Source organism: Motacilla alba, chromosome 3, assembly GCF_015832195.1.
Source record: "Motacilla alba alba isolate MOTALB_02 chromosome 3, Motacilla_alba_V1.0_pri, whole genome shotgun sequence".
Taxonomy (NCBI): domain Eukaryota; kingdom Metazoa; phylum Chordata; class Aves; order Passeriformes; family Motacillidae; genus Motacilla; species Motacilla alba.
The window spans coordinates 57,280,256-57,300,695 of record NC_052018.1 but is presented as its reverse complement, the minus strand read 5'-3'; the positions used below and the strand labels follow the sequence as shown (position 1 = coordinate 57,300,695).

Sequence of the window (20,440 nt, the reverse complement as noted above, 5' to 3'; positions counted from 1 at the left end):
GCGTCTCTCCAGTGCAAGGCTACTGAAGCAAAAACCCCGGCCCGATATGGGGTGGAAGTTCAAAAAGGTGCAGGTAACACGCGTGGGCCAGCTGAAGTTCCCCTGGGTGCCGAGGGGCAGGCTCGGAGCTCGTCTCTTTGGGGAGATGCTTCCCGAAGAAGCTCAGGTGCGCTCCCGCCAAGGCAGGGGATGCTGCGGGCACTGGCGGCCGGGGCGGGCCGGGGCCACGGGGGCGGAGGGCTGTCTCCCGCCTCCGCGGGGCCGCCCCGCTGCAGTGTCCCGGCAGCCCGGGAGGAGGAGACGGCGGGGCGCGCAGGCAGCAGCGGGGCAGCCCCGCCGAGACGATCGCCGGGCGGGCGGCAGCTCCGCGCCCCGCCGCTCCCGCCGCCCGCGCCCCGCGCCCCCGGCCCCATGGCGGGACCCGCCGCCCCCTGGGCCGCCCTGCTGCTCCTGGCCGCCCTGCTGCCCGCCGCCCTGCCAGGTACGCGGGAGCTGCCCCGCGCGGGGTCAGCGGCTGCCGTCCCACGCGTGTCGCTGCCCGGCGGCGTGGGGCGGGGAGGTGCCGCGGGGCGGGGGGCTCAGGGGCGACACGGTGCTTGGGGATGCCCAGCGGCGCCGCTCTCTGCCCCCGCCCGGCACGGGGACGAGCGCCGCGGCGGCACGGCGGGGGACACCCCGGCCGAGGCGGCCGCCTCCCTGCCCCGGCGCAGGCACCTGCCGCTGCCCCGGTGTGTGCGGGCCCTTCGGCCGGTGCCCCCCGAGCAGGGAGGGGAGCGGCAGAGCCGGGCAAGCCTCGGCACCGAGGGTCACCCGGCTCCCGGAGAGCGGCCGGGACCCTCCGTGGGTTAGCCCGCTGCGGCTCTGCCGCGTTTCGGGCAGCTCCGGAGCGCAGGACTGCAGCCCACAAGGACGCTCGTGCCAGACGTGAGCAGATGGCACCGGAGGGTGACAGCCTCCCGCTTGCCTTCAGCCCGTGGATGCCTTTTTCGCCATGGAACCTCGTGCTGGTTCCATCGTCCCGCCTGGGCTCTGCTGAGGAGCCCCGCTGGCGCGGTTAGCGGCACTGACGCCGGGCAGCCCAGAGCTGCATCTCTCCGGGAAGCCAGGAGAGATCCCTCTTTTCTCTTCGTTGCCGCCGCCGGAGTCCTGTGGATCGAGCCCTGTATCAGCCTGGGCGAGGCTGGCGCTGCTGTCAGAGCTCCCCGGGCCCGCAGGTTCTGGTTTAAGCTGCTCTGGAGGTGGCGATGTGGGAGGCAACGACAGATCTGCCCTGTCTTTTCCCTTGAGGAAGCAGTGAGCGATCACTGCAGCCCCCGCGGCACTTTTTGCACCGCACACAATGCTGAACCGAATCTCCTCAGCTTGTGGCCACAAGGTCTGCACCAGAGCACGCCTCAAGACGGGGTATAGACACACATGCGGAGGCATTTCAGCGCCAGAATGTATCTGTTGGGGTTACAGTAGCCAGAGCGGCACGGGGACACTTGCCCCCAGGCTCCGGATGTGGTGGCTGTCCCATCTCCAGCCCCTGCTGTAGTCGCAGAGGAGCCAGCCAAGGACGATAGCATCCTCCCCAGCTCTCCTGCAGCTCTGGGCTGTGCGGCAGAGCCTGGGACTAAATGTCACCCGTGGCTCCTGGTGAGTTTTAGAGCGCAGCTAAACATCCGGAAAGGAATGATCGACTTAACCTGGAGCTGTAGTCTCTCTGCAACTTGCTATGCCCGTCCAGGTTAAGCTTGGGATCACACTCCTGGAAGCGGTTTTATAATAGTGCTCCCTTGTGGCAGTGGTAAATGGAGGGGGAACTGGATCTCTGGGGCTGCCTGCTGGAAAGTGATGGGAGGAGGGAAGGGAGCAGGGGAGTTTTTGTTTTGCTAGTGAGGGAAACATCGTGAGAAATGTCATAGCCTCTGAAGAAAAGTGTTAGCTGTTGAATGCATGCAGGCTCTTGCTTCCCTGAATGTGTAATGTCTAAAGTGATTCTTGGGGATTCTGATGCATCCCTAAAAATTTTACACGTAATATCCATATAGTCTTTCCTTGTTTGCAGTCCCACACCAATGTGCTGTAAAAATTAGGCCAATTTCTGAACAAACCCAAATGTGTTGGCATAGTGCTGCACAGAGCTCTGCGTACTTCCCAGCTATGGAACTCCGGAGCACACCAAAACCTGCTGGAGTGGGAATACTGAGCTTTTAACCCCAGAGTGGCTGGACAGGACTGGATGTGGGCTGCATATGTACTCCCTGTCCATGCTGGTGTGCTGGCCACATTGAGTGGGCACCACATTCCTTCTCTGGTCTAGAGAGTAGTTTATAAGCTACTAAACACAGACTGTGTCCTGAGCAAGTGCAGTCTCAAGCAGGACGGCTGGTGGGTTCTGGAGTTCATTCTCAGGGGGTAAAAGCCATTGCTGAGCATTTTTGCTGCCCTTGATCCTGTTTTTTTCACACTCCAGCTGTGTTTGAAATGGTCCTGCTGGCCACCTTTATTGCATGTGCTCTGTCTAGGGGACCTGTCCCAAATCCACTCTGTGCTTTGGAGCCTTTGTCCAAGTACCATGTCTGTGAGACAGGGAGGCTGCCTTGGCTCAGCAGTCAGGCTCCAATGAAGTGAAAAAGCCCTTCAATTTTTGTCTGTGGAAAGAAAAGAAAGATTTTTCTCCAGTAAGGGTCTGGCATTGGGCTGGTGCTGTCATTGACTGTGTTCTGTTTATCAAAATAGAAAGTCAATGTGGGGCCTGTGCCCAGGATTGTTGTGGCAGTCCTCGGGCCAAGAAAGCGTAAGAGAAGGGTGTTGTGCTGGAGCCAACTCAGGGGGCAGATCCCATTTGTGTATTGCCAAGAGAGATTTGTTGCTTGCTGCCAGATCTCATGTGTGGAAGAATGGATACTGGCTACAGAAAACAGTAGTCCCCCACCCACCTTATTAGCTTAGACAAACAGTATTCAGGAACCACCTGCGGCCAGTGGGAGAAATTTGGGAGAAACATTAAGAAGAGGCTATGCTCAGAGCAAGAGCCTTTCTGACAGCAGCACTAACTCTCATTTTCCTTCCTTGTCTAGACTGTCTGACACAAACAGAGAAAGCAGAAGGGTCTCCAAGGGAATTTTCCACTTCATTTAGCTCTAAGGAATGTATCTTCTCTGTTATTTAGGACAGTGCTGTAATGGTCTTAACTGTATAGCTCTGTACCAGCCTCTGGGTGTGTCAGATGTATGAAACCTCCTGTGCTGTCCAAGTCTGTGATTCCAGCTCTTCAGACAGCACATGGACTGATTTTGGCTGGACGTGTGGTTAAGAAGATGCTTGCAGAAGCTGATCTATACAGAAAGAAATTAGAAGGGGGGGCTTAGTCAGTGATGCAGCAAGACAAAGACACGCCAGCAGGGGGAATGGGATCTTGTGTCTATGATCCAGTGTCTTGAGTGAGCATTCAGTTGCCCAAAAATATAGCTCTGACATATTCAGTGATCATATTTCCCATACAGGACAGAAAAGTGACTTCCAAGTTCTCAAGATAACTTAGGCTGGACTTTATATCTGCTTCACATTGTATGCAGCTCTCTGCAGGTGGGCTGTTGTCTTCACATGAAGGAAGCACAGCAGTATTTCCATCAGGTGCAGTTTCTGGTGCATGTCTAGGACCCATGGTTTCTCTAGCTGGGAGTTATGTAACACATCTCTGTCTGTCACTGAGGAAGTGCTCAGGAATGTGGCTAAGTTGGCATTGGGAAGTGCTGGCACCAGGCATTAGGTCTCTTAAATTTATGCTGCTGAAGCTCAAGTATAATCAGGACTGGAACCTCTTCCTAACCAAAGACCTCTAGATTGAACTTGTGTTTAGTAGCTTGGGTGTGATCCCAAATATGCAAAAAACTGCAGCCAAATCAACACTTTTCCCCCTCCCATCAGTTTTGAAGTGTCAGGCTCTGCTTATTTTGTTTAACATGAGTTACCTGTCTTTATAAATTAGTTTTCCTTTACTCTCCCCTTCACCTGCCCAAGTGAACCATAGCTTGGTGCATGCACATATCATGGGAACATTTACCTTTTGTTGTGCTTTCTGCTGGGAAAGAGGAGGGAGCGTGGATGATAGTCATGTCTCCCACAGACTGCTAATGCACCAAGCAGGAGAAGTGATCACTTCCCCAGAGGAAATGGTATGGACATTGACGTGCCTTCCTCTTGGGAAGCCCCATGCTGCTATTTTCTCCCCCAAGCTGTAGGTGCACCACACTTTTGTGCAGCATTGAAAAGGTTCCCCTAGCCCTGCAGACTCTGTACTGATCCTTCAGGCAGGTGCCAGCACTCCCTGTCGTCTTTTTCTACCCCTGAAATTGCCACGTGTCATTTCTCTTTTACAGCTCCCTAAAGCAGCAACACTTTCACTGGTCTGCTGCTCTGTGGGAATGTTTTTGTTCCTTTGAATGCACATGAAATTTAATTCACTTGCAATTATGAGTGTTTTCAATATTCCCTAAGATGAGAAAGATGGCTTCATCTCTGCAGCCAGTGCCCTGCCCAGCACGAGAGGGAGGGATGAACTGCTGGGTTGTGCGGCAGTGAAATCCAGAGAAGAGGAGCAGACACTGAAGCTGGGGATATCCTTTCCCTCTGTCTCATGAGAAACCCAAGTATTTTGCTTCCATGTGGGTTGAGAACTTGCATTTTGGCTATGTTTGCAGTAACATCATAGCCCCTGAGGAGTAGTATGTCTTACATTTTCAGGTCAGTAGAGGAGTGGTGGGTGTCTTAAAGAAAGGTAAGGTTATCTGAAAGATCTTTTGTTGTGCATGACCCAACAGAAAACCTTTGAAATCGTGTTTGCATTTTCTTATATGTGTTTGCTATACTGCTGCTTATTCTGATGCACTGTTGGCTGCAAAACCTACAGTCTGTGTTGAATGTTCACAAACTCAAGTGCCAAAATAAGCACTGCCAAGATCAAGACAGTGGCTTAAATTGCACAAGATTTAAAGAAAACCAAGAACTGCTGAGATCTGCTTTGCTGTCTGTTCTCCGAGTCTCGGGACACACGTTTCTTAATTTCCTCCACACCCTGGATGCCTAGGGATATAGAAGGGTGGTGTGGTTTAGTACTATGTCTCCACTGCTTGCCTCTTACCAAAGAAGCATTTAGACCAGCAGGATTTTGCACTGCCCTTTTACCTGGCTAGACTGACTATGCACACTCTGATCCCAACTCTCACATTTATTCTTACTTGAGGCACCAGCAGCTTTTGCCTGCAGCCCCTCTGTAGTTGGATTCATTTCCTTTGGGGGTGTACAAGCACCTGGAAAGTTTCTGCTTTCCCTGGTTCCTCTTTAAACTTTAGACAAGGTTGTAATGAAAAATAACTTTTTCCACAGTGTACCACATGGTTGAGTGTTTAACTGCTATACCGGTAGCAGAGTTAACAAGAGCAACATCAAACAGTGTTTACACAGCATGCCCTTCATTGCCTGGTCTTGATTTGCCTGGGGAGATGAGAGCTTGTGCTGACAGCTCATGTGCTTGTGGTCCCCAGCCAGACCTGTGCAGGCTGCTGAGCTTCCTCTTCCTCCTCTCTGCTGGATGGGATCTGGTACCCACCTCTCTCCAGACCACTTGTCCTGTGTCCTGCCCTCCTAAGGCACATGGCTGCTGGGTCATGTAGCTCTGGAAATGGCAAATTCTCCTCCTCAGTTCCCTGGAACTGCTGTCTGGGATGTCATATAAGGTCTTTTCTCCTACTCAGAGTGTAGGAGCACATTCTGCAAACTTGTGTTTAAACTTCAGCATGTTTTGTGCTGTTTACAGCACTTTCAGGATGGTTTAAAACACTCTGGGTTAAATTGTACCTTTCTCAAGCAGCAGTCACTGTACCTCACTCTCATTGAACTTGCAACTTCTGGCCCACTGTTAGCTCTTCATAAATGACATCTGTGCAGTGGGACACAGGAGCTTTTCCCATGTGCCAGGTTGGGTTGTGTACCCTGGCTTTGTCACATCTCTGTGCTGTGGTTAGAGTTGAGCACTCTTCAGTCTCTCTGAAATCAGCCTGCATGTGTCTCCATTTTGGTACAGGTGCTTGCATTTGGCATGTCTATTTAAAGCAAATAGTCTTAAGGAGTAGAGAATCAAGGAAAAGTGGAAGAAAGACTCAAGGCATATAGAAATGGTGTGCTCTAAACAGAGACTTTTTCCTAAACAAAGAAAAATTGTTAGTTACATCAAATATAATACTGAAATCCAGTGGTAAGGAAGGCAGTCCAAGCTTCTCCTCATCCTGGAAGAACACATAAAATGTACATCCAAATTTGACTATGTACACATTAAAAAGTGGTCTGGAGAAGTGTGCATTTTAAATCAACCCTCTTCAGTGAGTAACTCAGCCATCAAATCAGCTCTTCATTAAACAGAGTAAATTACTCTTTGAGGACTGTGGAGTGTGTTCATATTTCACAGTTCCAGTGCAGCTATTCCACTACTACATAGTTATTAAGTCCTCTTGGGCATCCTGCAATGATCCTGGTTCCAGCAAATCTTTCCGACTGTTGTATTCTCCCTGCGCTAAACTGATTATTTTTCCATTGGAGGAGTTGGTTGTTCTTAATATATACATTTGCTGTAAAATAAGAGGCCACTCTTCAAATGGTTATTTGTCATATTTACTGTAGAGTTGACCGCAATATTTTGGCTGAAACCTTTTTTTGGGAAACAGTGCAGGACTGCTGGAGCTGGAATGTTAGGGTTTCCTCGTCTCTAAAAAAAAAGACAGAAATAAGAGAAATTGAATAGTCAACATAATTTGTTTTGGCTTTCTGTTATGAAGTGCTTAATCCCTTGGTGTCCTTGGAAGGGTGTACAGAAGGGCTTAGCTGGTATTGGGGAAAAACTACCGAGTGCCTTAAAATTCCCGCAATGGAAAGCAGCAAATGTAACTGGCAAAACATGCTGCCATGCACGTTTTGTGGTACCAGAGAACAGCCCAAGCCCTGCCACCTGCCTGGCTAGCCCTCTCAGAGCCCCTGGATGCTCCTGCTGCTGAGGGAGGGGAGTGTGGGAACAGCACCTGGTTCCCAACCCTAGCACCCATCCTGCAGCCTGAGAAGTAGCCAGGCTTCATGTTTTCAGCCTCAGGAAGACAGCGTTTAATTTTACCTTTGCAGCTGAGATCTTGGGGCAGGTCTGAGAGCACTGCAGGACACAGGCTGTAGCCAGATGGATGGAGAGCTGGATTTAGATGCTGTAACTCCTGCTGGGAAGTGTCTTGCTTCGCGTGGCAGTTCCATGGAAGCACCTAACGGCATCAGAATCTGCCCCTGCATGAGTAACTGAGCTGCACTTTCACACAGTCTGCATGACTTTCCCTTTCGTCACTTTTTGAAGCCATGCCGAGCTCAGTGACATAATTGTGTGGTCTTTAGCCTGGGATGCGTTGCAGATGGCCTCAGCTCACGCGCCAGGAGGCTGCAGCAGCAGCGTGAAGCCGACAGCAATCCTGTGACTTGGCCGAGGGCTTGCTGCACTTTGCAGGAGTGGGTGCTCTGGGTTATGTGTTTGCAGCCTTGCTGGCTGCATCAGCTGAGCTTCGTGTCCCAGCTGTGCCATTGGTCTCATGTTTCTGGTCTCCCAAAGCAGAGGTGCTAAAAAAAATTTAAAACCAAATGGCAGTGATGGAAATACGCCATTTGGCTTTGCTGGTCTGAGACCTCAGGCTGATTTCAGGTTGCATGTATTTTTAATATATGTATTTGATAAATGTCTAAGGTTGTGTTACTGGGGAGATGGTTTGAGATCACAAGGCCTGCTTTCATTCAAAAGTCTAAGACAGACTTTGAAAGTGACATCTCACCTTTCCTGAGCTCCACTGGCCCTGTTTTAAAAACTAGTTGAATGTTTTTTCTGTGCTGTGCTGTGCTGAAGAACTGCCCAAGCTAAGACTCTACTCTCTTCCACTTGAAATTTTCCAAACAAGAAGTAATGACTGATGTCTTGTGAATTGCCCAGTTGCCCAAAGCTGAATGTGTGCAGAAGCAAAATTGCTGTCTGTACAAAGAAACAAAGTCAAAAGAAAATGAAAGTAACCAGAAAAACTCTTCTGTGACAGCACAGCAACAGTATTGAAAACCTAGAAAGTCCAAACCTTAAACAGCAATATTAGAAAGCCAAATTTCCATGTTACATGTGTACAGTGATGTATTATTTTGTTTGCAATGTGGTGATTGCTCTGCCGGGGTGCTGAGCTCCTTTTCTTCACTGGTAATGACTACTGCAAGTCAAGCCAGTCCTCCGAGAGCCTGACTACATGCTTAAATGGGAGTCAGGGGACTGAATGCTCAGTGGGCAATGTACATGTTTTCATGAAAGCCCTTCCCAGTCAGGTCAGAGCAGCTGTGTTTCGGTTGCTGAGCACAAATTTATTACTACAAGAAGTCTCAGACCATATGTGCTCGTCATCTGCCCTCCCTGGCAAGTCAGCCCCCCGTGCAGGATGCGCCATGGCCTTGGAAGTGCTGATTGCTGAGGGCCAGACAGCTCTGCGAACACACTTTCTTTCCTCTACAAAAACACCTGTTTAAATTACCCTCAGGGAGGGATGATGAGTGGTACGAGACATTGTGGGATTCTGGTTGTGCTTTGGTATCACATTGTGCAGGTCGGGCTGGAAACCTGCAGCTGATGATGTGATGTGGGAACAGGAACAAGTGTGAAACCTTGGAGGGATGGAAACTGATTTCAAACCACTACTTAAGTGAAATTAAAAGAGAAATGGCTTTGAACTGCCTTAAGTCTTTCCTTGTGGTGGCAGGCCAGCTGTCCCATGTTATGCTAGCACAGGGTAGTCACAGGCAACGTGATGTGGGCACAGTGGGAGTGTGTCTGGGAGAGGATGGTGTCCACACTCCCACTGGCAGTGGAGGGAAGGAACCGTCCATGTGTGTGTCAACAGAAGAAGGGAGAAAGAAATACAAGAAAAAACAAGATTTTTTTTTTCTAACACCAGCAGGGAGAGAGGAAGGATTCAGCCCAGTGGAGAGAGCTGAAGTGAGAGCTCAGATTACTGGTGGACCTCAGGGTCTGGTGGGTGTAAGCATCAGAGTATCTGATGAGTTAGTGTGGATGTTTCTGAAAGAAGGTGGTGTGTTTGAAGATGGGGGAGTTATTTTTTAGCACATGCCTACTCTTCTACCTGTTGCTTTCCTTTGGGACAAGCAAGATTTTTCTTAGGACTGGACACTTACAGAACAAGCTGCTAGTAATTGTAGTGAGGATGGCAGAAACAGACCCTATGAATCCAAACATAAGAGCCTCATAAAATTAGACATAGAGTTTGCAAGATTTTTGGCAATATGAAATGAATCATTTGGATTTTTCAGCAGTTAGACCTTTTGCAAATATATTTTTTTCTCTGCTTGTGCTGTATAAATATATTTTTTAAACCCCCATACTTTTGTTATGCTTGCAAGTAGTCCCCATAAAAACCAAGAGGGCAAATAGTGAAATTTCAAAATGCCTGTAGGAGCTTTTGAGTAATTTGAGACCTATTTGTATGGAAGGAAATCACTGTGTTTCAGGAAACTTTGCAGCTTCAGCAAAATGTTTGTGCTACTGAATGGTAGCAGATCGCCAACCCACAAAAGGTTAGCAAGGTGCTTAAGTTACTTGTAAAATAGTGTAAATTTCCTTGCCTTGCTCTCAGCAGCCAGGCTTGGTTTGAGAGATCCAAGCTCGGACCTTGTCTCTGCTGTTGCGGCAGGGCTGCTTCCCCAGCACTGGCCACACAAACACCCATACTCAGGCTGCCCATAACTCTCTTGGGGGGTAACCTGTCCTTGCCATGCACATCTAGTCAAAGCCCTGTGACAGCTACCACTGCCTCAGAAGTAAGGGCTGGTTTTCACCAGAAGCTCAGGTTTGAAGGGAGGGGGAATTATTGTTCATCACCACATCGTTACAGGTCGCCAGCATTGGTGATGGGTGGGTCAGAGCTCACAAGCAAAGCGGGCAGTGCTGGGCAGGTGCTTTGGTACTGGAAAGCTTCATTCCTCTGAACTGCACCAGTGCCAGCTTGGTGTCACAGGTCACCTCACAGCGGTCACAGTGGGCTGATCAATACACACTTCCACTGCATTCTTCCTTCCAAATCTCCTACTTTGAGTATTCAAACACCAAGCACGAATAGCATTAAATGGGAGTCCAGGTACATTGGTACATAGCTCTAGCAGCCTGCTAGCTATGGCATGTTAAAGACTCTGGAAGTCCTTTCTGAGACTTGCTCACCTGGTTTTTGCAGAGGCTTTGTTAATGGGAAGGATTGATTTTCTTCTTCCCCAGAGGCTCCTCTTGCTGTACATCCCACTGGTCAGGGATATTCTGTGCTCTGTGGGGAGAAGCTGCAAGTCTTGAACCTCAACACTGGAGACAAAACCAATGTAGATATGTGAATTTTCAGTTCTAGATATCCCTGGGCTAACCCAAGGAAGATGGCATAGATTCTCTTTTACAAACCTGCAGAGCTGTCACTGCATCTTTCTTATATGCTCAGATGCTTTTTAAGGTTATTAATAGGGTAAAATCTTTGCCATCTGTCCCAGTACGTGACAAATTGTGATGAGCTGAATCCAAGTGGCTGCTGCTGTGTGTCTCAGTTGTGTCTGCCCAGCTGTGATAGAACTGCTTATAACATGTGAAACCACCCAGGGCTTTGCATGAAGACATTGCTTTGAATACGACTGCAGAAAGTTGCTCTTTGGAAAAGAAATGAAATAAGAAAGTAATTTTCCAGTAGTGAAGATCTGTGCCTATTGAGCCCAACCTAATACAGAGCTCCGAATAATAGCGATCGTAGTATTCTGTCCGTTTCTCTGGCATGCACTTTATCTGGGATCTATGAGTTTTGCACTTTCGGAGCCTTGCAGGGTGTGCCACCAGCTTCCCTTTCAGGGTAGAAAGCTATATGTGTACTTTTTGAAAGAACTTCTGCAATAAATATTGTGGAATATAGTTAGTTAGAAGAATCAGAGCAGGTATTGCTTCAAGACATGAACTGTGAACCGTTTCATATTAGAGATAGATAAATAATATTTTAGTGGTTTTTATTTGCATTTTCCATTAAGAGGAAACAGCAAAGGCTATGTTATTTTAAGATTTATGTTTTCCAGTCTCTGTAAAGAAACTTAATCTCTGACTGCTGCTAATGAAAGAGCAGAGACTAATGCTGAGCCTGAGTTTTGTTCTTAGCAAACCTGCACCTTGGGAAACTAACTTTTCTGATTTATAAAAGGCTTTGAATGGGAAATAAAAATAAAGAGTTTTAAATTTTATTTTCCTTCAATGCACGATGAAGCTTGAATTCCTACTCTCTGACTTTGAAAGTCTGAGGCATTTTTGGCAGTTTCGAATGGAAAGTTGAACATGCACTTCAACTAGAGATGGAATGGAAAGACTTTACATAAACATGTGAATCTCCAGCAGATTAAAAAATCTGTGCTATTTCACTGGGTAAGGGAGCAAATTTATCTATATTGAAGTGGTTTTGGAAAGAAGTGTAAATCAACCATCCCAAATGTAAGTAGGATTCTTGAGGATGATTTGGTGACATCTGTGGTATGCATAAAGGAATGAACTAAAAGTGGAACCACGGCATCCAGATTGCCAGAGCTTTGGATTCAAACCCAATCTTCATTTCAGAAGTATCCTACTGATCATATTTTCCCTTTTTAAAATTTTTTTTTGTATAAGTGAAAATCAGTTTTCTGAAATTTTTGAAATCCTAGATTTCTGAATAACAGTGGAAGCCATGAGGTTTTTTTTCCTAGTTGTGGCTTGGTTAACACTTGTTGCTGTGTCCACAAATGGCTGATGTGATCCATTTGCTGAGTGTTAAAGTGGGCAAGATTAACAGGTTTTTCAGGGGACATGAAGGTGACTGAGAGTTGTCACTTTCCTCCCACAGCCTGTCACAAACCAATACAGAGTATTTGTCTCCTGCTTTGAGGATGGGCCATGAAACATCCGAGCAACCAATAGCTGGGAGAAATTTGGAAGGAAATTGTGTGTTTGCATAGAAGTATTTAATTGAAAATAAAATTCACAGATGAAGTTAATAATATGAGCGAAGCATGCGAAGCTTTGTGCTTTATGGATGTTGGTAACCACTGCCTGATGAGGTTGGAGTGAAAGCTGGTACAGAAAGAGAGCTGTGCTGCCTCCTGTGATTTCCCCTAAGCCCAGTCCATATCCTCCATCAGGATAATTACATACAATAGTTTCTTCAGCCTTTGAGCGTGCAGGGCCTCATTCTTCACTTGAGTGCTTCATAACATGCCACTGGTTTTAATGAGATTGCCCGGATATGAAAGGAGAGCAGATTTAGGTTCATAAGAAATGATCCAGGTGCACAGCATAAAGATGCTGCCACGGTTTAGTTAGCCTCCTAATGAGCAGTGCAATTTTAATAGGTGTGTTTTCCTTTCTGGAGATCTATGGCCATAGCTGTGGGGAGCAGGACAGAGGTTGGCTCACAGAAGCTCATGCTCTGGCTCTGACTTTTGTCCCCTGCCAAACCACTTCAAAGCTGCCTCAGGCTGCGGGCACAGGGGGAGGGAGCAGTGGTGGAGGGCATGCCTGACAGCCTAGAAACAATACTCTCTTTTTTTACTACCTCACCTGTGGGCATCCTTTGAGGTCCAGCTAGAGGGAAATAAGCTGTCTCATCTGCAAGCCTGTGTGGGGTAGACAGTAAATGTCCAGGGTAAGCTGCAGTGCAGTAACTCACACACCCAGGACCCTTGTCCAGTCTGAGCAGAGCAGCATTGTGCAAGCTCCATGCTGGTGTTAGTGCTGGAGAGAAGAGCATTTGTAGGCTTGTATCCTGTCATCCTTCCCATCTAGCCATACCTTTTTGGCCATCAGTTGTGGTTGGGGTTTCACCTTCAACTTAAAGAAAGTTCTGCATATATTTCCTCATGTGGAAATGAAACATCTCCTCGGTGGTAGCTTCACAGAATGTGAGAAAGCCACTGAGACTAAGTCAATCTGAGCAAATATTCTGTCTTATTCCAGGTTTTCATGAATAAGTGTTGCTGCTCATCATGGGTTGTGCAGCCAAAATCCTGCCTGGGTTCCGAGTGGCACTTAAAGTATCCCCACGCCTCTGACAGCCTTTGAGGGACAAGCAGTAGACTGGGGTAGTGGTGAGCAAAGGGGAGTCCTGCTCTTCAAGAGCTTGCATGGAAGAGCCTGTTGAAACTCATGAGTTCACCCCAGGCACCAGTGATGGATGGATGCGTGAGTGTCCTTGCACTGCCCTCAGGAGCCACGGAGCTGTTCAGGGAGATCCTACTGCCTTTGGAATCTCTCAAGGATTTCTTCTACCTTCTCCTGCAGTCAGAGAGAGCAATATGAACTGTGCTTAAAACCCACTTCTCCCCACTAAGGAGAGCGTTGCCACTTGTGATACCAACGGGCTTCTTTAACATTGATTAAGCTATTTCCAGGGCCAATGCTGTTAAAGGCCACAGCCTTTGTAGAGGTGGCTATAAGGAGAGTGTGAGGATGGTGCATGTGTACAGGTGCAAGTCAGGGATGTCCCAGGGAAGATGTGGCTTCCAAGCATTCAGGACCACGTTGTGGGTCTCTCTTCTATTCTGCCCTCTTCTCTTAAATGAACAGTGTGTTTTCAATACCTTCTTTGACAACAAAAATACACATTAGAACATAGCATGAGTCCAGTGTTCCTAATTTTAAAGAGGAAACTAACCAAAATTGTAGGTCTGTGGCAATGTTTTTTTTTTTGCTCTTAACTTTCCTGACATGGTTTTGATGTATTGTGTGCTTCATCTTAGACTGTTAGAAACAAAGAAGTTACCACAGTTTGTAGTAAATCAAGAACATGAATATGAAAACAACAACAAAGTGTAGTATTGTGAAAACAATATGGTGACTACAGTCATGAGCACGGTGTGAAAAGACACAGACTTTGAAGGGGGGTCTTTTATTCCTGACAATGTCTTGCCATGGCATGAGTTGCTTGGTGTGGGTTCATGTTCTAATTTTCTCAGGCAGGTTTCCTTCCTGTCACTGAACTTCTGACTAGGGCTAGAGCACAGCCTGTACAAGGATTATCTTTGGAAAAACAAGTTCATTTCTAACTTTATCCTGTGCTTTTGTCATGTTTGTGATTACAGTCAGATTAAATTCAGACTGCACCATTTAAAGCAGCCTCAGGCTCTGATTTACCTCAGAAACAGGGCTTAAGATGTTGAAGGTTGATATTTGTGCTATTTCTACAACTGAATGTCCAGTGAAGCCAAGAGATGAGAGTTTCTTGCACACTAGGAAGAATCTGAGTGTCACAGGAGCTGCCAGTTGAGTCAGCCAGGAGTCTTGTGAGGCAGTGTGGTGTCAGCACTGGGAAACCTCAGGTGCATTTCAGTGGAGAAGCACTAATATTCCCTTTATCCTGCAGATGAGGAGTTGAAGGGGTGCATATGGAATCATTTGGAATCAATGGCTTTATCAGATCCATCGACACCTCAAGCTATCCCTCCTTGTTGATGTAAAAGAAATGAGTGAGCTTTGCTATAAACTTCTTTTTCAGTAAAATCAGTGAGTCCCCCTTCTTGCAAATCAAATTTCCAGTGACAGGCCTCATGAAGTACGGGTTTCCACTGAAGCCAGGGAGCTTCTGGTCAAACTGGAGTACCACAGGCATCCATTCCCTCCTTACAGTCTTCCATTTTTAAGTTTAGAAAAGGTTAGACTTGACGTCAGTAAACAAAGATTGGAAGGATACCTGTATTAACATTTGAAACTTTGTCAAAGAGTATAGATCTGATTTTTATTTGTTATCAAAAACTTAAAGGCCATAAGCCTAATTATGCTGATGGTACTACCTAATCCTCAGACTGTTTTCTGGACTCTCGAGGAACAGCTGGAGTCACAATTTTGATTCTGTCCTGCATAGGAAGAAAAGTCCTTTGGTTGTCAGTCGTTTTGGCAGTACCTCTGGCTGATATGGTTAAGCCATGTAAAAGAGAACAATCCACCAGAAACAAAATATTTTCACCAGATGAAGAACTTCAAAGACTTCAAATGTAAGCAAGCTAATATTATGAGGACCTTGAAAGATGCATTGATGAGAATCCAAAAGAAAAATAGACTAATATCAATGTGAATGAGGATTAGACATCCAGGTGGAAGAAATGTATCTAGACAAAGGGATAGTTTGAGTGACAGGTTTAAAAGCCACCTTTCAGTGCTGGTTTTGGAGTAGCTGGTTTTAAAAACACTTCCAAAATGGGTCTGCCAAATGTTCAACTTTTTGCGTATTTTACTTATTAGGGAATTGGGAATAATTAAAGTTTTTATGACATACAAAGTACATTCTTCATAAATGCTGCTCCCTTTTCTGTTAGCAATTGAGGATTTTATTTTAGAAGGGTCACAGCCCTACATACTGTTCCAGATTTACAGAGTATGCTATATCCATCCATATCCATCTCACTGCCTGATGTTTGGAAGCTTTCAGGAGGCCTGCTGCTGGAATAGGTTTCATGTTTTGCACTCCCAGAAGTGGCTGCTGAGTTGAGCAGTGGGCTGTATTTCTCCAGGAGCTGAAACAGTGGCCTGATGTAAGCCATGTGTTTTGGAGCCCAGGCCTTTCACATTAGTGTGAGTGGCAACAAGGAGCCCCAGGGCCAGAGCCAGGAGAGCCTGAAAACCACCTGCTCAGTTCTTCTGGACTGTCAGGGGTGTCTGTCCTCTCCTTGGACCTAAAGGAGCAATGACTTGGTGCCTCTACCTCTGGAGCAGGAATAGATTTCAAAATGAGTTGGAGACAAAGTGTGCTACGAAGGCTTGAGCTGGGAACTATGAAGGTTTAAGCTGTGAGAGCAGTGAAGAGCTTTGAATGCAGTCTTGAATCAAAGAACTCAAATGCATGTGGTGAGGGATATATTTGAGTGCTCATGAGACTGATATCAGTCTCAAGGTGACAATTATAAGTGAAAAACATGCTGTACTGGCACAGCTATGTAAAATAAAGCAAGGGGCTGTTTTTGAGGCATAGCTGTCCACAGCATCTCTTGAGAAGAATGTGGAAAGAGAAGGATGGAAAATGCAAGTTTTCAAATCATAACAGTGGTGTTCTGGGAGCTGTATGGCTCAGAATGGACGACTTTTGCTGTTGGAGCTCTGGGCCCAGTTGGAACTGTTTCCATAAATTTTTGTTGCTTGGTTAAGGCATGCCGCAAAGCACAGCTTACTGAGTCTCAGTTCTCCCTTTCCAAGTGCCATGATTTTCCCCCTTGTCATGCTGGCTGGAGACACTATCCATGTCTCTGTAGTTGTCATTTTAGAGGGAGCCACTGGTGGGCCCTAATCTATCCCTGCATTTCTCTATGTGGTACCTTGTTGGTCTTCTCTGGAAGCCTTGACTGACAAGCCCTTGCCCAGCTATGTGGCATGGATGGTTGCACTCATACAAATGATGCTTTTCCATCACCTGTGATGCCTGTTCAAGCCAACCAGTCACACCTACAAGGCAGGAGGGTTAGAAGGCAGCTCTGTCCTCATGGTGACTGGCAAGAGGAAGATGTCCTTCCAAGGAATATGCACAACCACATACCTGCTGTCCATACCTCACATGTGGCTGCAGTGACTGTGCACTTCATCTGTTCTGTTGGTGGAGTTCTTTGTAGTGCCCATACCTGCCTGGTGAGCAACATGGTCACTGAAGATGTCATGCAGTTTAAAGGTTTTGGCTGTGTAAATATGCTAGGAGATGTAGATAAGCAACTTCATGATTAGGGCAAGATACCAAGGCTGCAGTCTTCTGGGAGAGCAGACAAATATAGCCCAATAAATTAATGAAAAGGAGTCCCCCAACTCAGCCTGTGGGTGAAGACGGTAAATGGTGAGGGCAACCCCGTACCTTTGCCAGCTGGTTTCACCTGCTCTGTCCCTGCAAGGAACTCCCTAAGCTGCTGTCACTCTAGTACTGCCTTTTCTCCAACTCAGTGAACAGGCAGGTGTTGGACAACACCCTGAATGGGCACTTGCAGACCAGGGCCATGGCTGCAGTGTGCTCTGACAGCCGTTGTGAGGTTCCTGGGGGCCTTTGCACAGTGGTTTGATCACTTTAGAAGCTCAGATGTGAGACATCCAAAACCAGTGGGTGTGAGAGACAGACATAGCCCAGCTGGAGAGGGCTCCCTTCAAAGGTCACTGATGCAGAAGGAAGCCTGTGCATTGGTGTCAATGGGAGAACGTGAAGCCTTTGATAACTCGCTGTTGATTTTTCCTAAGTCGTAATACACGTGTTAATCGTGTAGAATTACATTCCTGAGTTTGAAAAGTGCCCTGGTCCACTGTGTGCTTAGCATTCAGAGGGCTCTTCAAAGGGAGCACTGGAAACTTCTGTTGATGCTGTCAATTTAAAGAATGTCCTCCGGATGCCAGGTAACTCCTCTACAGATGTATAATGAATCGCTTTCCTTAAATCAGACATTACCGCTGGATACTGGTCCTCTGCCCAAAACTCCTGACCGGAGCCCAGTGAATTATGGCACAGATTCCATTGTGCTTTGCAGGAACTAAAGCGTTCCAGTCCCTGCTCTCTGTGCCAAGCAGAAGTGTGTGGAAATGTGCTAAATGATTTTTTCTTTTTTTCTGCAAGAAACAAAGGATTTTTATGTCGCTCGCCTCTACTGCTTTAACTGATTAGCTTATTTCCAGGAGGAGGTCTGATGTTGAGTGTATAAATTAGTGGCATGACAAGAGTTGATCAGCCCACACAGGGAAAAGTTTAACAGTGCATTTTAAAATGCTAGGGGACCCACCAACCCAGTAAGCCTCAGGGTGGATTTGTTTTTCCCTTTCAGTCCTACTTTCTCTGATCATATACTGAGGCTTTTACACGTGTTAACTGCTGCAGTACTCTGAAGATCCTCACTAGAGCTCGTGTTCTGCTCTGTGCCAGGGCAGGTCTGAGGGAAATCACTGAGCCCAGAGTCTTGTGCATTTAGAGCAGTCAGCACATCGCAGTTCGGAGGGCCACATCAGCACTGTTTGAGCTGGCTCACCCACTGCAGGAAATATCTTTGCAGAGTGAACTCTTCTTGGGATGGCCCCAATCCAGCCCTCATTGAAGCTGGTGAATTGCTCACATTTTCTTAACAAAGCTTGGGTCATTAACTTAAAAAAACCCCATCAACTTAAAAAAAATCCAGTGACACTTAGACAAAGTGACATGGGACATTAATTTTTGGGTGGAAAACAACTATCTTCCTGTGGTGATGTGTTTGTCTTCTTTCTTCTTTTCTGTTGGTGTGGCTTGGAGGTAGCTGTATGGTGACAGGTAACAGTCAGAGTAGGTGAAGGTGAGGAGGAGAGCCGCCACCCCTGTGTGGATTGCTGGATGAGAGAAGTGAGACGTTTTCTTTCCCCTTTGCTTTTCAGTTATGGTAAAATGACTTTTTTTTTCCTGTTCATGAATAATCAAGAAAGGTTGAAAGCCTTAAGTTGCACAAAGGACTACAAAGTTTAGATGCCTGGCTTTGCTGGTAAAGCTCTGCCTTCACCTTGCCAAGTACACTCTGTTTCATAATCTATTTCAAAATGGGTGAAAAAATAAGATGATGTATCTGAATTGCCCCAGCCCTTAAAGCCAATACACAAAGTGATTTACCTACTGGAAGATGGTAAAGCACCATGTGGAAAACAGTACCTGCTTGGGGCATGAAGAAGAAAGAAGCAATGATGTTGCAAAGTATTTTTGAAAACAATATTTTTTTTCCTGGTGAAGGTCTGGCCATGATACAGGCAGTACATAAACACTGCCACATGGATGTGGGTCTTTGCTCTCTGACTTCCCTAGTGTTTTCTGTGGGGCTGGTATTCCTCAGTCTTTCTGCACCCCTGAGCAGGATCCTGTCTTGTTTTCACAAGCTGCCCAAAAAGGGCACCTGTAGAGTTGCCTTAGGATGCGTTTGCCATGTGTACCCTGAACTTGAGTGTCACAGCTCAAGCAGTTGAATTTAGGAGTGGCCAGTACAATTGGTTTTATGAGTATGAATGTTTTACAAAGAGTCTTACCTCAAAAATGGAACTAAATTTAGAATTGCCAGGTAAGGAATTGAAATATAATGTCTCTTTTCCCCTGTTCTTTAATTAACTATTATTTTTTTTGCTGCAAGTAAAGCTGACATTTTCATGGAGGTAGGGCTTGGATGCTTATGGAAATGCATAGTATACAGAGTTCTGTTTCCCGCAGCATCTAGGAGCCGCATCTGGCTGAGGTACTTTTCTAGTCCTGGTGGTGGTTTCGAGTGGAAAAGTGCAGGGTGTCTGTAAACTGAGTTGCTCAGCTCTGAAATTGAATTGCAGATTGCCAGTGGTGCAAGGTTTTTACCTGAAAGGACAATTAGTTGAGCTTAGGGAGCAGTTAAAGGCTTCTTAAGAAAGGAATCTGCTTTTTGAGAAGGATAAATGAAGTGAGCACTTCTTTTCTTCTGAACTGCTCTTCTGAGTAGTACTTTTTCTTTAGTCTTTCATGCTATTTTGTCTGGTAAAGCAGCAGTAGTCTCAAGTACAGGGTTCAGAATCAGTAACTCTCATTTTATGCTTAGGACTTAATTTTAAATAATAATAAAAACCAAAACACCACCTTTCCCCTAAAAAAACCTGCAAAAATACTGCCAATGTGCTGTTGCAATGCAGATTCTGATGATTTTTGGTCAAGTTGCCCATTGCAGAATTTCTTTTACCAGCTACCATTTTTGGTCTTTTCTGATTACTTTGTTATCTCTTAGCAGCTACAGTTTCTGCCTCCAAGCTGTTACTTTGGCCACGGCTGGGTCACTGTACTCAGTCTCCCAGACTTCTGCCTGAAGTGAAAAGAGAGACTGATAGTTGCTTATAAACTATATGGATGTTGTCTACTGGCTGTGCCAAGTTATGTGTTATCTCTGTAGCAGTACACATTTTGTAGGTCCAGTTTTCCAGTCCTGAAGTTATGGCATACAAAGTGTAGAAAATTTTTTGTTGACTATGGAAGGCAAAAGGAAAAATCTGTACCTAGACTTGTGGTGGTAAATTGAAGTGCCTGATTTTTTGTGACCTCAAATTTCAATGACTTTTTGTACTTGTGTCTTAATAGGTTTGAGTTGTTTGGTATGTTTTCCCCTGCAGTTATAGAGTGATTGCTAGGGGTCAGTACTTCCCTTTTCTTCTGGAACTATTTTGTGTTTTCCTTTGCTAGATAATTGATGAGACCCTCTGAAGAATCTGTATGATTTGGCAAGTGCAAGCTGTCTCCTTGTGTGGTTGTTCAGAGGATGTTTTACCCTCAGCTTAGACCTTGTGCTTTGGGCTTACATAATTTGTAAAATGCTTTCCTACAGTACAGAGACATTTTGGCAATACTAGTGGACGTTTCATCTGTGAGAA

The 20,440-nt window shown here is 46.3% G+C and overlaps 1 protein-coding gene across 2 annotated transcripts in view; it reads left to right on the top strand.

Moving 5' to 3' along the window:
- Positions 1 to 294: 294 nt before the first annotated feature.
- Positions 295 to 20,440, top strand: part of FNDC1 (fibronectin type III domain containing 1) — a 62,960-nt gene continuing 42,814 nt past the window's right edge. The window contains exon 1 of one of the 2 annotated variants that reach the window (XM_038133185.1): positions 295 to 481. In XM_038133185.1, coding sequence (XP_037989113.1) covers positions 412 to 481 — 70 coding nt within the window. In that variant the 5' untranslated portion in view covers positions 295 to 411. Of the gene's footprint in view, positions 482 to 4,741; positions 4,766 to 20,440 lie in introns of those variants that run through there. The other variant, XM_038133186.1, reaches the window with a different exon arrangement.